The sequence below is a fragment of the Pyrus communis genome, chromosome 9, assembly GCF_041283825.1.
Source record: "Pyrus communis isolate YQ-2024b chromosome 9, ASM4128382v1, whole genome shotgun sequence".
Taxonomy (NCBI): Eukaryota; Viridiplantae; Streptophyta; class Magnoliopsida; order Rosales; family Rosaceae; genus Pyrus; species Pyrus communis.
The window spans coordinates 10,842,855-10,865,583 of NC_142573.1; the positions used below are offsets into that span (position 1 = coordinate 10,842,855).

Below are 22,729 nucleotides of genomic sequence, written 5' to 3' on the forward strand. Positions count from 1 at the left end.
GTCCGTCATGCTGCTTACTCCGATGTAAGGTGGAGGATGCTCATTGCGGGCTTAGCCGCGAATGAACACTTCACTTGGAAGGTTGCTCATGTTGACTATCAGACTGTGACCCCAACCATGTATGTATGCTCGTCGTGGGCCTAGTCGAGAGTGCACGCTCCTCCGCGAACTAAGACGGGAGCATACGCTATCTCGGGGGCCCAATCGGGAGTGTACACTGCCTAAACGCTCGGTTCGTGGCTAGTCAAGTGGCTGCTTGCCAGGATGCTGTTGGAGAGGTTCTTTGTCTACCTTTATCCTACATGACACCTCATCTAGGGCACGTTGTATCTTGGTGCGCTGCAAAAGCTGGTTCACCAAGGTCGTTTGCTGTGTGAGAGCGCTCGTCAACTCTATGACTTATTGAGACAAGTGTTGTTCTCCATTTGGGTTGGAATAGCTTGGAAGGAATACGTCTCCTTGAGCAATGGAAGTGTGGTAGACTCCGAGAGTGAGATTTGAGTTGGGAAATGTCAAATCCACAAAATAATGTGGTGAAAATGCTCTCGGTTCGATCATTGGTCTGGAAATTTGGAGCCAGGACGATAGAACTAACCTTGGATCAATTTGGGCTGCTTGGAAGGCTAAGGAAGCAGGTTGGGCCATGGAAGTGGGCCACTCTCGTGGCTTAACCTACTCCCGTAGACCAGCATGCTCCTGCCGAGTAGCCTACTCTTGTAGCCCAGCCTGCTTCCATGGCCCAGCTTGCTCCTGCCGAGCAGCCCACTCTCATGGCCCAGCCTGCTTATGTGGCCTTCCAAGTAGCCCAAATAGATCCAAGATTAGTTCTACCATCCCAGCTCTAAATTTTTAGACTAACGATCGAACCGAGAGCATTTTCATCACATTTTTCTGCGGATTTGACATTTCCAACTAAAATCTCATGCCTGGAGTCTACCACAGTTCCATTGCTCAAGGAGGCGCATTCTTTCTAAGCTATTCTGACCTAAATAAAGAACAACACTTGTCTCGACAAGTCATAGAGTTGACGAGCACCCTCGCACAACAGACGACCTTAGTGAACCAGCTCTTGCAGCGCACCGAGATGCAACGTGCCCCAGACGAGGTATCCCGAAGTAGGACAAGGGCAAACAAAAAACCTTCCTAGTAGTGTCTTAGCAAGCAACCACTCACCCAGCCACAAACCGAGCGTTCAGGCAGTGTACACTCCTGATTAGGCCCCCGAGATAGCATATACTCTCGTCTTAGCGCGCGAAGAAATGTGCACTATCGACTAGGCCCACAGATGAGCATACATACATGGTTGGGGTCACACTCTGATAATCAATATGTACAACCTTCCAGGCAAAGTGTTCATTCACGACTAAGCCCGCAAAGAGCATCCTCCACCTCACATTGGAGTAGGCAGCACGACGGACGGAAAGAAGCAGTCACTCAATTCAGCTCAAGTTCAACTGGCAGCCTACGAAGAACTCGTTCACCTACTAGGAACGCACCATATGTATCGCATACGTGGCATAGATGAGCCAAACACATAGAAGAGCAGCCTAGACCAGCAAGTCATGGCTGGAGACAGCAGAGATCCCCGCTACCCTAACAAAGGAAAATTCAAGAAGAAGTAGAGAAACTCTTGACTAAGCGATTGCGCAATTTCCAACACAATAAGGTCACCGACGAGGCACTACGACAGAACATGACCAACATAAGTGAGTCACCCTTTAAGGATGAGATCGAGCTGACAGAGCTTCCACGCGAATTCAGCATGCCACATTTCACATCTTTCAAAGAGGATGAAGACCCGGAAAGACACTTTAAGCACTACCGCAACACAATGATCCTCTATCGAAACGACAATCTCATATGTAAGATATTAGCCACCATTCTACAAGGTGAGGCGCAAGATTGGTTCTACACCCTGCTGCCACAATCCATCTGGAGTTTCAATGAACTTTCTTTGGTTTTAACCAAAGAATATTCATCCTATCACTCGATCAAAAAAAAGTCCGACCATTTGTTCAACATCAAGAAGAACCCAAAGAAGTTGCATCGCAACTATGTGAAGAGGTTCAAAACAGAGAAGGCAAGGATAGTCGGATACAACAACTCGATAACTAGAGCAGCCTTCCAAAAAGAACTTCCAGCAGAGCACCCGCTATTCGAAAAATTGATCATAAAAGAAGATCCAACTCTAGTAGACTCTTTTTCTCTAGCAGATAAGCATGCACTTTGGGACGAGGCTCGCCGATGCACATTCAAGGACTTGAAGAAGTACCCGACATCACCTCTCTACTATCCAAATTGGAAGTCGTGGAGGATTTCTTCGCATGTTTGATGGTATCTAAAGTAACAATAAGCTCTACCATCATACGAGAAGAGCTGGGGGCTCGATTACTTGTATTCCACAGTTCAAAAGCTTTCCTCGATGTTATCATAAATTCAAAAGCTAACTTTGGTGATAGTTTTTGCAACCTGAAAGCTCAAGTTTTACCTTCAAAAACACGCGATCATCCTCATGATGCATTATTTTACCCAATCCAGACACGCGACGATAAAGACGTAGACCCTGAGGTGGATGCAAAGTTTTCTGATGAATGTAACAACTCGGCCCAAAAGACACGCCAAGGGCAGACGAACATTGGAAAGACACATTCGCAAGCAAGTTTTCTCCTCGTTGCCCCAAAAGATTCTACATATAAGCAAGGTGAGCACCATCTCCTGCTGCGTGTCACACGGTCCTAGCCTACCCTTGCTCCATAATTTAGCTCTAGAGCGGTCCAATACAGGTAGTTGAGCATCTCCTGCTACATGTAACAAGGTCTCATCTCCATGACTCCCTACTATGCATTCACGATGCAACAGAGAGGGCCAACGATGCCCCGAAGGTAGCTGAACACGCCCTAGCTGCACCTGCTCTACCCGATGAAGACTTCTTGGAATGACCCGTCCCTAAAAATTATAGTTTTTATAATTTTAAAATGTGAATTTACAAAAAAATGAGCTTTAAGGTAAATACGTTGACTTATGTTGACTACCTTGTCGTGTCACGTAAGATTTATTTTCTTAGCGTATTCTCGTAGTATTCGTCGTTACAAATGCGTGGGTGCAAACAAAGCATGATTTGGAGTTATAACGAATAAGTTATTAACGAACAAAGTCGAGGACAAAATGGTCAATTTATTATATTTTAGAAGGCTCTAGATTTTTGGAGCTTAATCTGGAAACACACGTGTGTGGCCTAGATTGAAGGAAATGAGGAAACAGACGGTGGTGATGCAAAGGAAAGAAGATAAAGGATGGTGGGCGCTATCTAGTCAAGAGATAGAAGAAATGGGGACCAATGGGAGAGGAAAGAAAAAAGGGAAAAGAGAGGGAAGAGTTGCACCGGATCACCTTGATCGGTTTCCAACTCATCGACCCGGTTTGTTGACCCAATCCTATCTCCTTTGTCCGATGTTCATTTAAGGCGATTTCGGTGTCTATGGAAAGCTCTTAGTGAACCCAATGTCCCTGTGGTCTTGGATTTCAAAATTTCTAACTCAATGTTACAGATAAAAGTCACAAAACGCGAGGTTGTCCCGGTGGTTTTCTCCCTTCTTCGATGATTTTGACAATGATTACCGTCAACCACCACCACCAATGGACTCCCTTCAACCTCAGGAACAAAGCTCATGCGTTGGTTGAGGTGTCGGAGCTTGTTTGGTGTCGAATCAAGAACCACCCATTTCTAGGGTTCCAACGAGTTTTCGTGAAATTGGGGCTTTCCTGACCAAATTGGCCTTGGATGCAGGTATGAAAGTTGTTCCTCTCATCGAGATCTTCATTCCTGTAAAATTTGAGAATTTTTGGAGTTGTTGGATTTTTCGGCGAGTCGGGGTGGCCGATCGCCACACGCGGCGGAGCGTGGAGAAAAAACCCGAGGTTCCTTGACGTGCCAAATCCGAATCCGCCATCCATTTTCCAAAATTATAACATTTTGGTAGAGTTTTACTAAAAGGTTCCTAATTATGTTTAGGCGCGTTAGCGGGAAGTGATCATATTCTCGACAATTCGAGCAGCTTTCGGGCAATGAAACACTTGTGAGTGGACCCCTCCTCTTAACCTATATATTTTTATAAATATTTACCTAGCATGCATGGCATATTTCATGATTTGAGTGATTTATATTTATGCTTTGCTTTATGGCTTTCTATATTATGATTGATTTAAACTATGTTTTATGAAACATTATAAAGTATTAGCTTTACACTTAGAAAAGGTTTACAACTATTGCTTATATGCCCCTTGAAATATTACAGATTTATGAAATATTATGGAATGTGGTTTATGAGAATGATTTGAGTTAGACAGCTTTCATGGTTTTATACGATTTATGAGACGAGGTTTGAGCTTTTGAACTTCAAGCTTTGATACGAGTTTTGAGATATGTTTTCGATACTTACCTAGTGGGTTATCATACGGCACATCCGCACACCACGGGTATTGTTTATGGCCATAGTACATAGATGATGGAGGAATGAGATATGATATATTATACCCCCAGCTTCACCGCTGAAAACAATGTCGGACAGCTTCACTAGTTGCGGCTAGTGTCTGTGTGGATGTATGCTATTTTATACAACTTCACCTTCAGGTGATGGACAGGTTATACAGCTTCACCTTCGAGTGATGGCCAGGTACGCCTTCGAGCGACTATGATACCCCTAGTTGTGTACTTCACTAATGAGATTTACAGATTTTCCTTTGAGCAATGTTTTCAACATTATTGAGCATGGTTTTACACGTACATGTTTTACGAAGGTTTTGCATGGCATGCTAGGGTTTCACAAAACCTACTATGTAGTATTATATATATATATATATGATAGGAGCATATTTATGCAACTTTGTTAGCTTGTTTCTTTGCATTTAGTGAGTTAGTTTCTATTTATTATAGTGATTTAGTTTATTTTCGTATTATTATAGGTCTAATTGGTGAAAATGAAAATAAAGGGCTAAATGGAGCATTTTGGAGTAGTTTTGGGCTTGGATTGGTTAGCATGCGTGTGGAGCATAATGGATGGACGTTTTTGGAGTTTTATATGTGCTAAATATGTCCTACAATTTGGAGAATCAAATTTGGAAGCTTGGAAGACAAGGAATCAGCTGAAAAGAAGGAACCTTATCCAATCTTATCCAAACTAACCTTATCTAATCCTATCTTATCTCATCTTATCCAAACATTATCCCAATTTATCCAACATTATCTCAGATTATTTCCAGCTCCAAAAGGAGTCCTAAAGCAACGCAAAGACCTTATCATTTTCCTCCTTGGTTTCTACCGAACCCTAGCCTATAAGTACACATTGTTGTCGCAACTTTCAGGGAGCAAGTTTTTTTGAGAGAAAATAGGGGTGTGCCACAGGTTTTTGAGAGTTCTTAGAGACTTGTGCCGTGACCCTGCATCCAAGGATTGTGCCGAATCTACCATTGGAGTGCTGGGGAATTTTTGGGTTCTTTTAATCCTTAGTTTTCATTCAATGTTTAAATTAGATTGGTTTCGTTTAATTACAGACATGTGTAACTAATTTCGTTTTAGCTAGAGTGAATTTAAAGTCATGAACATATGTGTGACATGAATTGATTACATCTAGTTATTGTTTCATAAATCGTGAATGCAATTTACTTATCTGTTTGACTGATAACTTATTCTTGTATGTTGATTAAGGACATCCAAAAGTTCTACTACACACAACATGAGTAAGAACATCCAAAAGTTGCTCTTCTGAATTCACAAACAGAATTGATACAATCTTCTTTTCGAGCTTCTCTTTAATGAAATGTTGACCAACCTCCACATGCTTCGTCATATCATGCTGCACTGGATTCTTAGTTATCTCTCTTGTTGACTTATTATCACTATACAAATTCATCGCTTCCTCCTATTTAAAACCAAGACCCCAAAGCAACTTTCATAGCCAAAGGATCTCTCACACACCATGTGCCATACCCCTATACTCGGCCTCGGCAAAAGACTGTGACACCACTTTCTATTTCTTGCTTCGCCAAGTAACTAAATTACCTCCAACGAATGTAAAATACCCGGACATAAACTATCTATCAGTCGCATCACCTGCCCAATCAGCATCAGTAAATTCCTCAATCCTCATATGCCCATGGTGCTTATACAAAATCCCTTTTCCTTGGGAAAACTTTAAATATGCCAAAATTCTCATCACTGCCGCCATATGATCCACACTCGGTGAGTGCATAAACTGACTAACCACGCTCACTGCATAAGCAATATCCGGATGAGTGTGAGACAAATAAATTAGTCTCCCTACCAGTCTCTGATATCTACCTTTGACAACCAGTTTCTGCTCGGGATAAATTCCCAAATAATGCTTCTCTATAATAGGAGTATCCACATATTTACATCCAAGCATTCGTTGAGACAAGATGATACCTCTAGACGAATGAGCTACTTCTACTCCAGTGAAATATTTTAAATCTCTCAATTTCTTCATCTCAAATTCAGTGGCAAGGCTCTGTTCTAGTTTCATCATATCTTCTGAATCATCACCTGTTATTATCATGTCATCCACATAAATAATTAAGGTTGTCACTTTACCACTCCTCCGTTTTACAAACAACGTATGGTCAGAGTGACTTTGGTAATATCCAATCATCCTCATAACTTGAGTAAATCTACCAAACCATGCATGCGGTGATTGCTTCAACCCATAAAGTGACTTTCGCAACCTACATACTCCAGTTTTCCCTCCAACGTTATACCCTGGAGGAAAATCCATATATACTTCTTCTTCCAAATGCCCATGAAGAAAAGCATTTGTTTACATCAAACTATTTCAATGGCCAATTCAAATTTGCAGCTAAAGAAATAAGAACACGTACCGTATTCATCTTTGCTAGTGGTGAAAAAGTTTCCTGGTAATCAACACAATACGTTTGAGTATAACCTTTTGCTACTAACCTTACTTTATACTTGTTTACTGATCCATCAGCCTTGTACTTAATTGTAAAGACCCATCTACACCCAACCAATTTTTTTCCCCTTGGCAATTCCATTACCTCCCACGTATCATTTTTATGTAATGCCATCCATTGCAGCAGCCCATTTAGGATCCTTCAAGGCCTCCTCAACTTGGGTTGGTACTTAGATTGCTTCCACATTATTCACCCATACTTGACATTCCGATGCAAGATTCTTGCATGACACATAATTCGCTATTGGATACCTCACTTTTCCTTTGGGAGAAAACCTGTTAGGAGGAACACCACGATTTTTCCTTGGCGGCAACTTATATGTACCCACGTCATTATTGAGATTAGTTACATGAGCATTAATGGTACTTACCTCAAGGATATTTAGAGAAGACACATTGGGTGGCACTATGTTGGTGGATACTACAAGAACATGTTCTGTCAATACTTGAAGAGGTGTACGGAAGTCCACAACCCAAGATGACATGTAGTTAATCACATACACAGCATAGGTAACTGCTTCAGGCCAAAAACGTTTAGGCATGGATGCACCAATAAGCAAGGCACGAGCAGTTTCCAAGATATGACGATTCTTTCTCTCAGCAACCCCATTTTATTGCAAAGTATGTAGACAAGTAGTTTGATGAATAATTTCATGATCTTGTAGAAACCAAGATAACTCAGAATTTATGTACTCTCCACCATTGTCAGAACGCAAAACTTTAATATCAAAGGAATACTGAGTTTTAATCATCTGTTGAAACATACGAAACACATCACAAACTTCACTTTTATTTTTCAACATATACAACCACGTCATACGAGTGCAATTATCCACGAAAGTAACAAACCACCTTATTCCCGAAGTAGTACTAGTAGGGAAAGGCCCCCACACATCAAAGTGTACTAGTGCAAATGGAGAAGATCTTTTATTCATACTTGGAGGGAATGAAGCACTTTGGCTAAAATACATACTTCACATTTCATTTCCGAGTCTTCAATACCACTGAACAAATCACGTAATATATGATTCAAATAACCAAATAATGCATGCCCCAAACGACGATGCAATATCAATACCTTCTGTAGATTACTATTACGTGACGCACGAACTGAATTAGCTCTTCCAGGTACCACGTCATCCACATAATATAGCCCCTCTCTCTTAGTGCCATGCCCAATGATCTCCTTTGTCTGAATATTCTGAAGCAAGCAAAATGAATGATACATTAATACAACATAATACAATTGTTCAGTGACCTGAGATACAAACACTAAGTGATGGGACAATGACGGAACCAATAAACAATTATGTAAGGAAAAAGAAGGTGTAAGAAACACTGTTCCCGCTCCAACAACAGCACCAGTAGTACCATTGGCAATTGCCACACACACGATATATAGTGCTGAATAGCACAATTAACCACACTGCAATACGCAGCAGAGCACGACTTTCCACACTGCACAGATTTCACACAATGCAACAAGGGAACAATTCACACGCTACAATCAGACAGCAAGCAGCGCCAAATTCCCTCCTTTTTTGTCAATAGCAGCAGCAAATCCCACCTTTTTTACATAAGGAAAACAACAAAGGACACAAAAGGATACAAATAACCTTCCTAAAACATGACCTTAATAATTACACATATTTACATTCCCTTTCTACATACTAATTCATGCAATAGAATTTTCAAACAAAAAATGTGGACAACACAAATCGGGTAACATGAAGCACATGTGATTGTTGGACTTCACACATGGAACAACCTGAATTTCATCTAAGTACCGTACTAGAGGTGTCAAATGGACGGGCTGACACGAGCACGAGAATTGAACTAGCCAGATCTGAATATGAATAGTAGTATTGTTTTGAAACCTTCGTTCTTGAAGGGCATAGTTTTAGGTTTACCTTGGCTTAAGCGAGTTAGAAGTGATCTTGGTTGATAGTTTAAGTCTGCGATGTCAACTGACTATTCATGTATATAAAATGTCACTAGGTAGTTCGACATGATGGTTTTTCAGCTAAACAGAAGATTAGATATGTTTTTCGATTATATACGTAGTTGAATGTTCTGATAAATTGTTAAAAATTGGACCTATTTCAAAAGATGGCCTATAAAATTGGACCTATCTCAAATTTTCCCTAAATTGGTTTTTTTGATATGGGTCCAAATTAACTTAAAATTTGACTTATTTCAAAAGTCAAAAGTCACTAAAAATTGGACCTATTTCAAAAGATGGCCTATAAAATTGGACCTATCTCAAATTTTCCCTAAATTGTTTTCCTGCACTTTTCTCTCACTCTTTAGAGAAGAAGGCCTCTAGCTCTGAAGAAAAGAAAGCAGCTTCAACCATTAACGAAAGGGGTGGACTAGAAGAAATGGGTCAGTATTGCTTCTTTTGAATCTATTTTTTGTCAACATATGTTGTTTGAATACTGTTTTGTTTTATGAAAACTCTATATTTCTCGTCTTACTAGCATTAACATCAACGTGGCTCTGCGCTTGCAATTGCAAGTCCAGAAGCAATTGCATGAGCAGCTTGAGGTTAAATTGTGAATAATAGCTCCACATGAACTAGACTCATGGTTCCTGTTTTCTTTTTTTCTTTTTTCTCCCTTAATTTGGCTGCATTTTCGGTTTCATGGTAATTCAAATTTTAAGTCATTTAAGAAAATATAATCCTGTATCGATACATAGGTTCAAAGGACCAATCAGGTACTCATATAGAGGATCGCCCGAAATATTTGCAGAAGATCTTGGAGTAACCACCAAGATACTTCAATGTACAATAGTCTTACAATGTAAATTATGTAATATAAATAGACATGCTCCAATTATCATTACATCACAAGACGTGAAATGTAATATAATTAGAAAGAATAGCTTTCATCTTTGTTTAGCAAGACTCCTCCTACTGGGGCTTTTCAGCACTACTTTGCTTCTTCTAAGAAGGGGTGTAATTAGTGTGGACATGTAACAACTTTCCATGAATAACTCTTATTAAAGACCATACATGAACTAGGACTTAGGACTATGCATGAACGAAATTAACACTAAATATTAACTTGAGCCAGGCTTTAAGTATCTGATGAAAAGACAATGTGGTTATTAAGTGAGACCAAATTCGATGTCAAATTATTAACCCTTGAACAAAACGATTGAAACCATTTTACAACATGAAATATCGAAACCCTGCTCATAAATTTGGTTGGTAGATAAAACTGCCTTGATCTGACAATTATTAGCGTACAAGAACATCGTCATAGAACATGTGCTAACACTTAAAATATGTCTTCTATTTTCTAAAGTGATGTCTAGCTATAACTCATGAAGCTCTAGGCATTGCTTCGTCCCATACGTCTCTTCCTCAGATTGTCCCTAACATGCCAATAATAAAATATATATTGAGAAAATGGAAATAAAATCAGTTTTCATGGTTAAATATCATTGACCTCATTGCTTCTCTAACGGTTAAGTTAATCCTTATAAAAGGCAATGCATGAACCAGAACTTAGGACTACGCATGAACGGAATTAATACTAAATATCAATGTGAAGCAAACTTTAAATATATGATATTATTAATAAACCTTGAACTAAACGGTTGAAACCATTTTACAAAATGAAATATTGAAACCTTGCTCATCGATTTGGTTGGGGGGATAAAATTGCATCAATCTGATAATCATTATCATACAAGAGCATCGTCACAGCACATATGCTAATACTTAAACTTTTTTTTTTTAGTACAACGATACATTTCACATTAACAAGACGAAAATTTGGGCCAAGCCACACATTAAACAATCTAATTTAGTATCTAAATTGTTGTTTAGCTAGCTATACTTCATGACGTCCTATGCATTGGTCCATTCCATACGCCTCTCCCTCAAATCGTCCCTAACATGCCAAAAATATAATAATGAGAAAATGGGAATAAAATCATTTTTCATTTCTATTTTTCTAGAATTAATATTTTAATTCCTATTTTTCACACTTCGTCGAAATTATACAGAATAATGACTCTTTTCCTATTTTCTATAACTGTTATCACAACAAAATTATCCATTTAGTAGAGTTTCTTTTTATTCCCTAAGCCTGTAAAAATGCTAATAACTTTTCATTTCGATGAACTAAAATACATTTTAATTCTTATTAGAGTGGTTGTACTTGAAAATACGTATCTCCTTCTCAAAAAAGCATCACTTGCCAATACTATTATTGACCTCATTACCTTTGTAACAGTTAAAAACAGAATTACAAATAAATCACATTGAAATCCTCAAATAAATATGTAAATAAATAACATCTTAATTTAGTGCAAACCACCAAATAATTAGTCCGATATGATTCGATGTACAATAGGCTTGCAGTGTATATAAATAGACATTCTCTAATTATCATTTGATCATTCGTCACACAAGACTAGCTAGATCAAACAAAGAACAAAATACTTGAAAGAAAGGCTTCCATCAACTTTGTAGGTCTGGCAAGACTCCTATTCGTTGGGCTTTTCTGCACTGCTTTGATTCTTCTCATGATGAGTTCAGATATTTAATCCTATGTTTGAATTGTACTTGCCCTGATATGAGAAGTACGTTCTAGTGATGGCATATAAACAACGCAACGTTAATTCTTTATTTGTTAATGTATCACATTTATTTATCACATAATAGTAATTTTCACATAAATAATATATATTTCGTTTTTGCAGGCTATGAATCTGCACAATATCCACGTTATTCTAAATGGGGGCCATGCGCAACATATAAAGATTGCAATGCGATGTGCATCAATACTGTAGGTCGCACACAGGGTGGATTTTGTGGAATTGATCCTGCAGACAAACGGTGCGATTGTATTTGTATAGATGACGGACCACCAACAGAGGTCCCACTACCAACACCTTGCAAACCCTAATGTCCAAATAAAACTCACAACTTTTTGTTGAGTCAGTTTCAATAAAATATTGGCAACTGATTGTCGTTGCGGCTATATAAAAATGGGTATATTGTTCATTTTTGCATGATTATTGTGTTGAATGATAGGAATAAGATTACTGTATGGTCCGGTGACTCACATTCACAATACTGATTATGAGCAACGGACCAAAAATTCCCATCTTGGAGAAATTTAATTTGCTGATGGCCCGATTGAAAATCTTTCTCACCTATAAATACTACCAACATCTACTCCTAGTTAATCCAATTCCCTAAATTTGGTTATTCCATTATGGCTTTTAGGTAATCCATTATGCATTTTAATTTCTTATATTCAAGTAAACGTGAGAAATTTTACAAAGTGAGCTCATTTCCTTTCTTTTCATCCTATAAATGACACCCTAAAATCTGAAGTTTATTATATTCTTCACACAGTCGTCATGCTTTCATTGTAATCGAATTGAGAGAATCCTAAAATGACTCATTGAGAGAAATCTTCGATTTGCTTGCTTCTTTCTTCCCCATTCTACTCTCTTCAATGTAGAGATCAAATTCTCTTTGATTTCTAGCAGCTAATCACTATCCAAATGCAAACTATATAGCTACAAAACGCTAACATGGCCTCAGAGCTTAGTTCGAATGGAATCAAGGGGCGTAAATTTGTGAGTTGTTCTCTAAGTTTTCAATGAAGAACTCAGGTCATCGAGAATCAAGATGGTTTAATCGGGAGCTAAGCTTCGTGTTTCGGTCTCCATTGGTCTCAATGAGAATCAAAATGCAAACTATCTTGAGCTCTCATGATATGTGGAGATTTGTTGAAAATGGCTATGAACTTCCTTCAGCTGAGAAGCAAACAGACGAGAAGCAATAGATCATTGCTCATTATCTCATTGCTCAAGATGCTAGAGCTATGGATTTGATTTAGAGTGTTGTGAATTATAAGATTTGTCCCATAACTACAAATCAGAAGACGGCTAAGGATGCTTAGGATGTACTAAAGCAGGAATACAAGGACGATTCTCAAGTCATGGTGGTGAAACTTCAAGGTATTTTTGTCGTGATTTTGAGTATGCTAGAATGAGAAATGGTGAACCTCTGTAAAATTATTTGACTAGATTATTTGACTTGGTGAATCAAAATGAAAATGTATGGTGAAGAATTGTCAAATAAGTGGATTGTAGCAAGTTTCAAGGGTTTTGCGCAAAGACTGATGAGACAAGTTGAAGATGGAGAAGCAAATAACAGGGCATTTAGTAAGTATTCAATTGTAGGATCGCTCACAAGCTGGTGGTTTCAAAGGCAAGAAGCCTTGGAAGAATATGGAGAAGAAGTTATTTGTGAGATCCAATGAGAAGCCAAACGTAGCTGTGAAGAACAATGATAATAAAGAAGGTTGCAAAACTTGTGGAAATTTACATCTAGGTGAGTGCTGGCTTAAGGGACAACCAAAAAAAAATGCCACAAATGTGACAGATTTCGTCACATAGCCAAAGATTGCAGAAGCAATGGTGCGGCAAATTCATTATGCCAAGGAGGTTGGGGAAAATTCGGCTGAATGAGTGTGGTAATCAAAAGACAAGGATTGTCTGCCCTCTCGTGCCCTCCTATTTTGTATGGTCACGGTTAAGCCACGTTAACATTTTATATTATTTTTTTTATAGAGATAATAAGACAAAAATGAATAGTAATATAAAATATTGACGTGGTTTAACCGTAACCACACAAATAGAAGGGCACGGGAGGACACCGAAAGTGGGAAGGCAAACAATCCTTATCTGTAATCAAACGCCAATTCGACTGAACGGGTGTGGGACCGATCTGAAGTTTAGAGCGGTTCGAGCTCACGAGGGTGAATTTAGGTTCGAACGCGGGTCGACTTGCGTGGGTTGCTGCTGTGCATGCTGGGCTGGAGTGATCTTAGGCCTATTGGGCTTAGGCTAGCTTGGCCTGGGCTGGCGCTGGCTGTGGATTCGAGAGGTCGAGGACGTGGGCTTGCTCTCTAGGTTGCTACAATTTCAGGTTATGTTGTTTTTGTTTGGGACATTGTAGTGGCAGATGGAGGATTTTAGGGGAGATCGTTCGTCTTGTAGTCTTTGACACAAGAAACAGTGCGGCAACCATTTAGGTAAGATAACACTAGATCATAAGGCACTTTCCGCAAGTTATTACTGGCCAACCACGCGAGAAGTCGTGAATGAGTATGTACAAAAGTGGGATCTATGCCGACGCTACAAGTCGACCCCAGCTATGCCGGCAGAGACTCTACCCACAGCGGAGCCCTTGACCCTTCATGCAATAGGAAATCGACTTAGTAGGTCTTATGCCACCAGCTTCTAGAGGCAAAAACATGTTAATCCGGGCGACTAACTACTTCACCAAATAGATCGATAGAAGCAGAAGTGCTCGCATTCACTAAAGGAGGGGACATCCAGAACTTCATCTGGAAGAACATAATTTCTTGCCAATGAAAGAAAGATGTGTGTAAATTTATGTCCAAATGTCATCAATCATTGGTACGGTACAGTAGGCCACGTGTTGATTTACCCGTGATATGTATATTATTCTCCTAGCAAAAGAGAGCAACTTGTATGGATTGCGTTCACCATCATGTAGCATCCTGTTCAAATATAATGTCATGCCATATGCACATTTTACCTCACATAGTATGATACTATTGAAGCTAGACTCCATGTGATTGGTGAACCAATTCTATATAGTGTAATGCTAGGAAAACTAGATTTGTAGACAAAATTTGCAAACTAAATTATTTGTGACCAATATAAATAAGCACGTTTATCAATTTCTAAGTAATAACTCAGTCATCAACTTTCACGTCATTTAGTTTTCAAAATTTTGTCTACAAATTTAATCTCCTTAGCATTATCTTTTTATACATGTCCTTCCTTCTCCCATAATTCAAGACATCTCTTTCAACTGAAGGAGTAATAAGTTATGGAAGCACAAATACGAAACCATGAAAGGTATTGCTTCTAACAGATAACAAGGAGAAGTGTTTCCTATTTCAGGCACCTTAGAGCGCTTGCCTATTTTAAACCTCTCCCATCTCGACTAAGCGAGGTTTCTTTATGAAACTAAAACAGCTACAAGCAAGAGAGGCCGGTCTATTGCATCCGACTTTTTTTATTATTATTATGTTTTGAGGATGGATTCCTCTTACTCTTGGGATTGCACACAAGTTGGCAATCCATCAATATGACCAAGATTACGGTCTAGTAGTGTTATTATTATTCATTTACAAGTAAGAGGTCTTATACTTAACTCATGTGCATGAAAAATTCAATACCAACATCTTATGACTAGTCTATTATGTGACTTAGCTCAAATTTCACCCTTAATATAGCTATATCGTTGTAGAAAACAAAAAATAAAAAGGTAAAACATTAGTACTTACACCACTTGTAATGCTTATATATGGTATCTTTTTTAAAAGAAATCCTAAGTGCTTTTATTGGTTTGTTTCATTGAATAAGCATAGCCAAAATCTTTAAAAAGACCAGGGAGATCGCTTGTTATGGTATATCGTTACAAAAGAAGCTAAACCAAATCTCTAATTATGGTATAGCATCCCGAATTATAATTACCATTAATTCCCTTCTCTTTCCGTCCTTCTCCTCTTCCTAGGCTTTTCCAAATCACTAGTTATATAATTCAGTCCTCTAGTCTAGTCTTAATATAATACTTGAAGTTAAGTTTTGCATGAGGGGATAACAGTATTCAAACATGTCCTACAAGGGTTTGTTCTATACCTTTGTTTTGTCAATTTTTTTGGTGTTAATCTTCAATATTCAACGTGGAGATTGCAAGGGTGAAGCCAGCTTTGGCTCTTCTACTTTTGTTCAAACAGAAGGAACCCGTTTTGTTATGAATGGGAAACCGTTTTACATAAACGGATTCAATGCATATTGGATGATGTACATGGCATCTGATCCGTCTACAAGGGACAAGGTCACTTCTGCCTTCCAACAAACCTCCAAGTATGGCATGAATGTTGCTAGAACTTGGGGTTTTAGCGATGGTGGTACGGACAGACCTCTTCAGACTTCTCCTGGTTCCTATAACGAGGACACTTTTAAGGTACGCGATAACTTAACATGCTAGATATATATACCTTGTGGGGGGTTTTGTTTTATGATTAATCGAGTTTTATTCCTTTTCGTCTTTCCTTAGACATTTTCTGGGGTATTGTGGATCTTATACATGATAAAGTTGGTGATTACTTTTTATTTTTGTTTTTGGTAGGGTTTAGACTTTGTGATATCAGAAGCTAAAAAATTTGGTGTATACGTGATACTGAGCTTTGTGAACAACTACAGCGACTTTGGGGGTAGAAAGCAATACGTGCAGTGGGCAAGAGACCGTGGCCAATCCATCAGCAGTGACGACGACTTCTATACCAACGCTGTCGTTAAAGGATACTATAAGGATCATATCCAGGTATAAAAAATGTAAAGCTATTTTGTTCACAACTAAGTAATTACACCCATTAATTATTTGTCTAATTAACCACCTCTCAATTCTCAATTGTATGTTTTTTTTTCTATTCTTCTTCGTCTAATAGAGAAAAGACAATAGAAGGATCTCTTCCAAGGATCTCTCCGTATGGAATAGTACTAAAAGAATTTACTCTTTGTTTAACTTTGTAGGTTCAACATAAAATCATTAATTAGAGCAAATTGTAGCAATGGTTCATCAACTTTAACTTAATTGGAGTAATGGCTCCTCAACTAAAAATTCATTACCATTGATCCCTAAACTCTTCAAAACATGCAACTATGGTCATTTTCGTCAACTATGTTAAAACTTCCGTCAAACTGAGCGCCACGTGCCACACATGTGAGGCTGAATAAAGGGGCAAATATGGAAAACGAAATGAGAAAAATTGTAGCAGTGGCCCCTCAACTTTAACCTTATTGGAGAAATTGTCCCTCAACTTTAACCCAATTAGAGCAATGATCCCTCAACTTTAATCCAATTGTAGCAATAACCCTTCCAACATAACTCATTTTGACGGAATTCTGACTTAGTTGACAAAAAGGATCATAGCTACACATTTTGATGAGTTAAGGAACCAATGGTTATGTATTTTCAGTTAATAGGTCATTGCTCCAATTGATTAAAGTTGAGGGACCAATGCTACAATTTTCCCCATTAAATTAATATATCATAGATAATTTTTCCTAGTTTTGCTAGTTAATCTTAACTATATATTAATAAAGGGAGCTACTAGACCCACCACATTATCTTATTTCTCCATCCACGTTATAATCTCACCCACCTTAAAAAATTAAAAACTTAAAATGCTATTTCCCCACCCACTATTATTCCCAAAATAACCTTTAACATATGCATACATATGAAATTATAAAACAACATATAATTTTTATAATGCATCACAGACATGGTATTTCAACTGGCTCTCAAGCCAGGGTGTTGCTAATTCATTCCAAGCGTTCTAAAATGCATGCATCAATGAAACAAAACAAAAAAATAAAAAATAAAAAAAATAAGGAAAGGATTGTTTGATTTGCTTAAAGATTTTCGTAGGTGAGTTTTGTGCTTCTCAACATACGTTGGCCAAATTCAAATAAGCAATAAAAATAAGGATATTTTGCCAAATCCTTTTTGCTGATCTTGAAGTCACAAGTATGCAAATTCAATTGAAAAACATAGATGTATCCAAATTCAAAAGGAAAACTTCAACGACATATACGGTGCGGCAAATGCAAAAGACCCACATACAAAATTATTCTTTAACCTTTTCATTAGAAACATAATCTTCTACCTCTTCCATAGAAGCGTCACCTTCTACTTCTTCAACGAAAAAGTCATCTAAATCTTGTTTGTTTGTTTGTTTGTTTTTTTTTTTTTTTTTTTTTTTGGCTTTTTCTAGATGAAAAGAGATGGAAAGATGAGTTAGGGTTTAAGATAGACTAAGAGTGCAACCCAACCCTTTTTTTAACGCAAAAGAGGATAAATTAATGTCCTTATCAGTCATTTTACAAATGAACAAATATGTAATTAAAATATTCAATAAAAAGTGAGTGAAAAGATAAGACAATGGGGTGGGAATAACATCAATCTTAATAAAACCCTATTTGTTAACCAAAACTCCAGCAAATTACCACTCTAACCCTCTCACCAGAACTGAGCAAAAATAAAAAACATGAACAATTTAGTAATTATGCCTAACACAAATTTTACTTTTTTTTATACTAATATCACAGCCATGTAATTATAGCATACCCTATTTAAAATTTTAAACATAAATAATTAAACCCCATTTTTCTCCTCCTCTTCCTCTCTCTCCATTCCCCACGTTCTCCTACCTTTTCTCTTCCCTTTTCTTTATTTGTCTTTTTTTTTTTTTTTGAATAGTCATCCGTGCTATTAATGAGAAGCTGTAGTAAAATAAAAAAAACAAATTTAGTTGCACACGTGGAGCGTGTGTGCCAATTGCTAGTTATATGTTACAAATTCACATCCATTATTATTACATTTAACGACCTAGTGATATATCTCTCTGCTATGTGGAAGGTATTAGGTTCGACTCCCCAAACCTGTATAGCATGTTCAATACCAAATTACACCTGGCTTATTGTGAGATCTAACTCAAATACTACATACCCTAATATTTTTGTATCTCAAAAGAGAGCAAAGATACACATGAATGCTATAATTATAATTATACTGGGTGGGTTTGAAATCTAATATAATATAAGTCGATGTTGACACGCCCCAACCCTGATATACCCAAATACCAGGATGGGCATGTGCTAGCCGACACCCGAGGGTGACGAAGCCATTTTAAATATGCAAACAATAAGATAAGTAATTAGAAAGAAACATGTCGATGTAGAACATGTTCAGAACATACAACTAATTAAGGAATACATGAAAGAATTACAATAAAATATATGAATAAAGGAGTGGTCCTACACTGGAAAAACTCGAAGATACCTACATAAAGATGCCCTGACGCCGAGATCATGTGCCTCGAATCTAAATCTTGAAGGAGGCGCAAAATAGAAAAGGTGAGTGGACCAAACTTTATAATAATACTAATAATACGAAAACCATTTTAATTTGGAGCATAATAACCCCTTGTTTTGAAAACATATATAGTACCATATAATAGGTTCTCTGAAAATCCTAGCATGTTGTGCAATCATTTGGAGAACATATATATGTACCACGATACTCAGAGATGGTAATAAAACCGCTCGAAGGCAAATCTATAAAACCTCAGCCCGAAGGCAAAATCCATAACTCTCAATCATACTATACTCTCTAAGGGTATCATAATCGCCCGAAGGCAGTACTTGTCCATCACCTAAAGGTGAAGCTGTACGACACTGGATTACGCCGGTGAAGAAACATGGTAGGCCCCATCACTCGAAGGTGAAGTTGTACGACTTTGGGTTACGCTGGAGAAGAAATCTATAACATCACACACCAACACTAGCCGTGGCTAGTGAAGCTGTCCGACACTGCTTTCAGCAGTGAAGCTGGGGGTGTGTGTATATATATATATATATATATATATATATCTCACTCCTCCTCATCATCGTGTCCTATGGCCATAGACATCTAATACCTGTATTGTGTGGATGTGTTGTATGATAACCTACTAGATACATACCCGAAAATATATCTAAAACCAAATGGATGTGCTAATTATCCTCATAAATCCCCAGAAATTCGTATGCATAAAATCGTAGTTGATAATCTTGAATATAAAGAAATTCTAATCATTTTAAAATATTTCACAAAGCCATTTAATTAACTAGTAAATTCTCCAAATCTCAAAGATATGCAACCCGTAAAACATACTTTAAAACATGTGCAAACTCGAAAATAAGATATACATGCAACCCTAAGATTTATAAAATAGTCATTTTAAAAGGGTTCCACTCACCGAATTGCGAGCATGATTCTGGGTGCCTAATTCTCTATGTTGTGCCTCATAATATTTGCACCGAGATTTCAATTTAGGAGGATTTTGGACCAATTAATCTCGGATTCATCGAGATTCCACCAACATGGCACGGGTGGTGCTTACCCATTTTCTGGAAAACAAAACAGAACATGCAGAGGTTGAAAACCTGGAATCTCACCTAGATTTCAATCCAGTATCACATGAAAGGATTACAAGATTTACCTAAACACATATTTGGGCACCAGGTGGTCGAGTCCGTCACAAATTCGCCGGGAAAATCCAAGGAATGTCACCGGATTTTCTGGGTATAAACATAGAACAATGAACGGAGGTTAAAACCTCAACTCACTTCGAACCTTCCCCAAAATCACTTCAGAAAATCCGATAACTAACCAGAAGGAAAATTTCGAGTCCAAAACATCTCGGATTAAACGAGACATTGCAGAACTTCTTCACCGGAAAAGCTGAGATTGGAAGAGGTTGAGCCCAAGTTTGATACCAGTCGGATCTTGTCCTGATTCTTGCCGGAGAGCTCGGGGGTTTGAGTTCTCAGATTTTGGATTAAATTCGTAGGGGTGGAGATTATAATAATCTGGTGGTGAGATGGTCTAAGACCGAAGGTTTGTGTGTGGGGTTGTCTCGGTGGAGGAGAGAGTGCTGAGAGAGAGACAGAGAGGGCTGAGAGTTTTCGAGTTTGCGGGAAGAAGGAAAGTGGGGTGGGCCCACGGCTACACCAAAAAAAAAAAAAAAAAACGAACTTTAATGAAAAAATTTCGGTATTTTAACGAAAAATCACATTTTTACACTAAAAAGTCAATCATGATACTATTCACTTTATCCTTTATTTTGTTCTTATCGTTAAAATTTAAAGTTTTTAAACCTTTTGGGAAAAAAAAAACCCATTTGGAAAATGGTTAATAAAAACTAATTAAGAATATAGTATGAATATTTTATAAAACAAATAAAATAAGAATAAGAATAAATATCTAAAATAGTAATTTAACAAAAATACATTTCGAGATTAAAATCATTACATTTGGGGAGGGATCGTTACAATGTTCCAAATATTGTTTTTCATAAGAGTAATCATAATCTTTCAATGTTATTATAGGTCAAAGACCAAAAGATGCACTGATAGTTGATACATATACAAATCAAATATAGAAGGCTTGAGTACAGAATCTTTTCTTTTTCCTTTTAACGTAGATTCAGATTTATTGTTTTTGGTGTGTTGGCTTTTATGTAAATATCCGATACAGACTGTGCTCACGAGAACCAACTCGATAACGAACGTGGTTTACAAAGATGATCCAACCATCTTTGCGTGGGAACTAATAAATGAACCTCGTTGTCAATCTGACGTCTCCGGAGCCCTTGTTGAGGTATATGTACATCTCTCCAATTTTGTATTTTTACATTTATGTTTTGCTTGTCAACTTTTTTAGTTGTAAAATACGGTTTAGTGGAATCTGAACACCTTAACCAAGTATTAATCTGTACAGCAATGGGTGAAAGAAATGGCTGCACACGTTAAGTCCATTGACAGTCAGCATTTACTAGAGATAGGGCTTGAAGGGTTTTACGGACAAACAACGCCGAACAAGAAGCAGTTCAATCCTGGTAACCAGGAGTATGGATCTGATTTCACTGCCAGCAACTTGCTTCCCCAGATCGATTTCACCACTATACATATCTATGCTGAGCAATGGTACGTACAAAATCGCTAAAATGGACAGTTCACGCTTTAAATTATTCAAATTGTTGTGACTCATTCATTGATTCCAATAATGTGGACTGTCAAGTTTATAAAATCTTTTTACATACCATGCATATATGCAATAATATTAAGAGTCACCAACTATACGAGAACCGCAACTGCAGGTTATTGGGGTCAAGCGAAGAGGCTCAAGATGCTTTTGTAGACAAATGGGTGCAGGAACACATTCAAGACTGCAATACAGTAGTTAAGAAACCACTGATTTTGGGAGAATTTGGCAAGTCTTATAAATTACCAGGGTACAGCCTAGAAAAGAGGAACGCCTACTTTGCTAAACTATACAATGACATATACAACAGTGCCAGTACCGGGGGCTCATGTGCGGGTGGGCTTTTCTGGCAGCTGATGGCTCAAGGAATGGAGAATTTTGGGGATGGAAACGAAGTCGTTTTGGAGGAGAGCCCTACTACTGCCAATGTCATTGATCAGCAGTCCAGGAAGCTTGGTGGGTTATAGACTAGTATTCTTGCAATTAATGTCTCAATAATTGACATTGTGTATTAATAATCACTATGATTTTAGCTTTCTTAATTAAAGAAGCTTGGATGTAATGGGGGTGGGTTTTTCATCAGCAATATATAAACTGCTTCGTAGATTAGTTAATTTTTAGGTGGTGAAAATGAATAATTTTATTTAGCATGAAAAAGCAGTGTTTTAAAAAGCGGCTTGGGCGCTGGGCGTAGGTGTACCAATTCGATTAGGTCCGAATTGTTAAGAAAAATCAGGGAGCTGTTAGGCGTCCGCCTAGGCCCTCGTAGGCGGCTTGGGTGGTCTAGGTGGCTGTCTAGGCAACAGTCTAGGCGGCTGTCTAGGCAACGGTCTAGGCGGAGTGAAATGGTTCCCTAGGAAGAAATTCCAAACACATACCCAAAATCGCAAAAGCTTTCTTGCCGCTTCGACTCCCTCTCTCTGTGCACCACGACTTTCTTAACTGTTGCAACTCCCTCTCTTTGAAATTCATCGAAGAAGAGGAACTTACAGTGCAAAAAAGAAGAAGAGGAAACAAATAAAAAAAGGAGAATTTACAGAAGGAAAATGGTACCAAAAAAAAAAAAAAAGAAAAAAAAAAA

General features: G+C 38.0%; 1 protein-coding gene, 1 long non-coding RNA gene and 1 pseudogene across 3 annotated transcripts; 2 read left to right on the plus strand and 1 right to left on the minus strand.

The window, feature by feature from the left end:
• The first annotated feature begins 734 nt into the window (after positions 1–734).
• LOC148694235 (uncharacterized) lies at positions 735–2,939 on the plus strand (annotated as a pseudogene).
• Positions 2,940–15,666: 12,727 nt separating this feature from the next.
• On the plus strand, positions 15,667–22,256 carry LOC148694236 (mannan endo-1,4-beta-mannosidase 4-like). The gene is made up of 5 exons (XM_088700652.1): positions 15,667–16,020; positions 16,186–16,380; positions 21,142–21,264; positions 21,385–21,590; positions 21,764–22,256. Exons 1-5 carry the CDS (start codon positions 15,667–15,669, stop codon positions 22,113–22,115), a joined length of 1,230 nt encoding a protein of 409 aa, XP_088556778.1. The 3' UTR covers positions 22,116–22,256.
• LOC148694237 (uncharacterized) lies at positions 19,593–20,550 on the minus strand. Of its 2 annotated transcripts, XR_015966957.1 has the most exons (3): positions 20,276–20,550; positions 20,105–20,183; positions 19,593–20,012 (listed from the first exon to the last, which is right to left on the minus strand). It is a non-coding gene; the product is annotated as an uncharacterized LOC148694237 (long non-coding RNA). The 2 variants fall into 2 exon arrangements; XR_015966956.1 differs by having other exon boundaries at positions 20,105–20,550.
• Positions 22,257–22,729: the final 473 nt, after the last annotated feature.